Source organism: Nestor notabilis, unplaced genomic scaffold (genome assembly GCF_000696875.1).
Source record: "Nestor notabilis isolate BGI_N333 unplaced genomic scaffold, ASM69687v1 scaffold10074, whole genome shotgun sequence".
Classification (NCBI taxonomy): Eukaryota; Metazoa; Chordata; class Aves; order Psittaciformes; family Psittacidae; genus Nestor; species Nestor notabilis.
In genome coordinates, this window is record NW_009926884.1 from 85,262 (window position 1) to 86,541 (window position 1,280).

General features: G+C 50.1%; 1 protein-coding gene across 1 annotated transcript in view; it reads right to left on the bottom strand.

Annotated features, from left to right (window-relative positions):
* The window catches only part of EEFSEC (eukaryotic elongation factor, selenocysteine-tRNA-specific), a 71,671-nt gene extending 71,515 nt beyond the window's left edge, over nucleotides 1-156 (bottom strand). The window contains exon 1 of the mRNA XM_010013797.1: nucleotides 40-156. Coding sequence (XP_010012099.1) covers nucleotides 40-156 — 117 coding nt within the window. The remainder of the gene's footprint in view (nucleotides 1-39) is intronic.
* Nucleotides 157-1,280: the final 1,124 nt, after the last annotated feature.

A 1,280-nucleotide genomic window follows, 5' to 3' on the forward strand; every position in this document is an offset into this window, starting at 1 on the left:
TAACAAGAAATCAATACAACTGCTCCTTGTTCTTCTGACCTCCCCGACCTTCCCCTGCTTTTTGTTTAAGCTTTCCCCATTGCTCTGACACCAGCTACCCCTGTTCGCAATTCCCATGAACTCCGGATAGGAAATGGTCCGGAGGTTGGAGTGCATGGCTAGGCGAGTGGGTGGGAGCTACTATGAAATTATGGCCACAAATGACCATTTTCAACCTAACAGAGCTTTCATCTTGCACTAATGAATGCTAAAACCCTTCAGAGCACCAGTCGGTAATTACATTTCCAAAGTTCCGGCACAGTTTTCACCAACCATTGCAAATATCTCTCCAAGATACACTTTATATCTTCAAAAGTAGTTTTCATATTTATTGTTTCAAGAATTCTGTTCATTTAGAACTTGCTTACATTGTAACACAAGAATCAACATGCGAGATGTTCTGGGAAGCACCAATGCCCCTCCGGATGTTAGGATCAGGAGCTGGCTGGGGGGCAGGGGCCCTGCTGCCGTTGGCCGGCCAGACAGTGCGTTTCCCTGCCGCCCGTGCCCCGTGCTGGTTCCTGCCGCGTCACTGGCCGGGTCCCTGGCTCCCAGTGCCGTTGTGGCGCAGGACCGCATCTCCAGGGTTGGAGCATTCACAACTTCCTTGGGCAACCTATTCCAGTGCCTCACCACCCTCACTGTGAAGAACTTTTTCCTTACTTCTAACCTGAACTTCCCCAGTTTAAGTTTAAACCCATTACCCCTTTTCCTACCACTACAGTCCCTAACGAAGAGTCCCTCCCCAGCATCCTTGTAGGCCCCCTTCAGATATTGGAAGGCTGCTATGAGGTCTCCACGCAGTCTTTGCACTAGCTGGGAGGCGATTCCCTTCCCATCCCCTTCCTTTCACAGGGCTCCACTAGACCTGAAAATGATCTCTGAATAACTTGAGCTCAACACTTAAAGCAGCCCCAGTCCCTGATCTAGTGGTTTCTGAGGATGCTTCTGATCCAAATGAGACGGACATTTTGCAGCTGTGGCTTGGATCACAGGCCATTTGGTTGCTGGCTTTCAGTTGTGTATGTAAATCACAGTTGTTGAATTTTATCTCCCCAGCTTCCTCCCTCTCTTTTATACCCCTTCAATGAGGAGTCACTTGTCTTCCTTTTTCCCTCCCACCCATGAACTCCTGTGCTGCAGCCCCAGCCATCTGAGCTATGCCAGGGCGGCAGAGGAAGGAAGTCACAGATGCCGCAGCTCCTCGCTGCAAGGAGACTATACCTTTGGCAGTGCCTTCC